Source organism: Monodon monoceros, unplaced genomic scaffold, assembly GCF_005190385.1.
Source record: "Monodon monoceros isolate NGI ecotype Baffin Bay Population unplaced genomic scaffold, NGI_Narwhal_1 Super_Scaffold_17, whole genome shotgun sequence".
Taxonomy (NCBI): domain Eukaryota; kingdom Metazoa; phylum Chordata; class Mammalia; order Artiodactyla; family Monodontidae; genus Monodon; species Monodon monoceros.
This window is the reverse complement of record NW_021703773.1, coordinates 23,666,024-23,666,720: the sequence shown is the minus strand read 5'-3', so window position 1 is coordinate 23,666,720 and position 697 is coordinate 23,666,024. Positions and strand designations below refer to the sequence as shown.

At 69.0% G+C, this 697-nt stretch overlaps 1 protein-coding gene across 1 annotated transcript in view; it reads left to right on the top strand.

Annotated features, from left to right (window-relative positions):
* Positions 1-423: 423 nt before the first annotated feature.
* The window catches only part of ERICH1 (glutamate rich 1), a 47,303-nt gene continuing 47,029 nt past the window's right edge, over positions 424-697 (top strand). Inside the window, exon 1 of the mRNA XM_029226607.1 lies at positions 424-533. Within this exon, the coding sequence (XP_029082440.1) occupies positions 512-533 (22 nt within the window). The 5' untranslated portion in view covers positions 424-511. The remainder of the gene's footprint in view (positions 534-697) is intronic.

Below are 697 nucleotides of genomic sequence, written 5' to 3'. Positions count from 1 at the left end.
CAGATCCCTCCCACTACTCGCATCCCTGTGCAGCGCTGGGACCCAGGGTGACACTGTGGGCGGTCACCCAGGAACACAATCCCGCCCCGCGCTGACCGCCTCCCAGCGACCGCCTAACCCCTGACTCCCCTCCTGCTGACCCACTAACCACCTCTCGCTGACCCACCCACCGGCTTCCAGTGACGGTCTTGTGATGACCCCCTAACCCCTGAGCCCCTCCCGCTGACCCCGCCCCATGACCCCTCCGCAGCCCGGGTCGGCTCACCCGGGTCACACCCTTTCCTCTGAGCATGCTCGGAGTACTAACGCCCACGGGCCATGCCCACAGCGCGCGTTAGAGCCAATCTGCAGCCGGTGTGCGGCTGATTGGCGTTCAGCGGCAGAGACCGCGGATCCTGATTGGGCAGGCCTGCTGTTGTGGACGGGCCTACAAGGACGGAGTCCGGAAGTGCAGTCGCGCTGCTCGGGCCTGGGCTGGGGTCGCAGGGGTCGCCGGGGCGGCGAGGCCGGCATGGCGGCGCTGCGGAGGCACGGTAGGCGGGGATCGGGGTCTGTGGGGACCGGAAGCTTTGGGGGACGGGGACTCTAGGCCCTCGGGACTGTGGGGACCCGGGACTGTGAGGACTGTGGGAACCTGGGGCTGTGGGGACGGAGGCTGTCAGGACGGGAACTGTGAGGACCCGGGGCTGCGAGGACG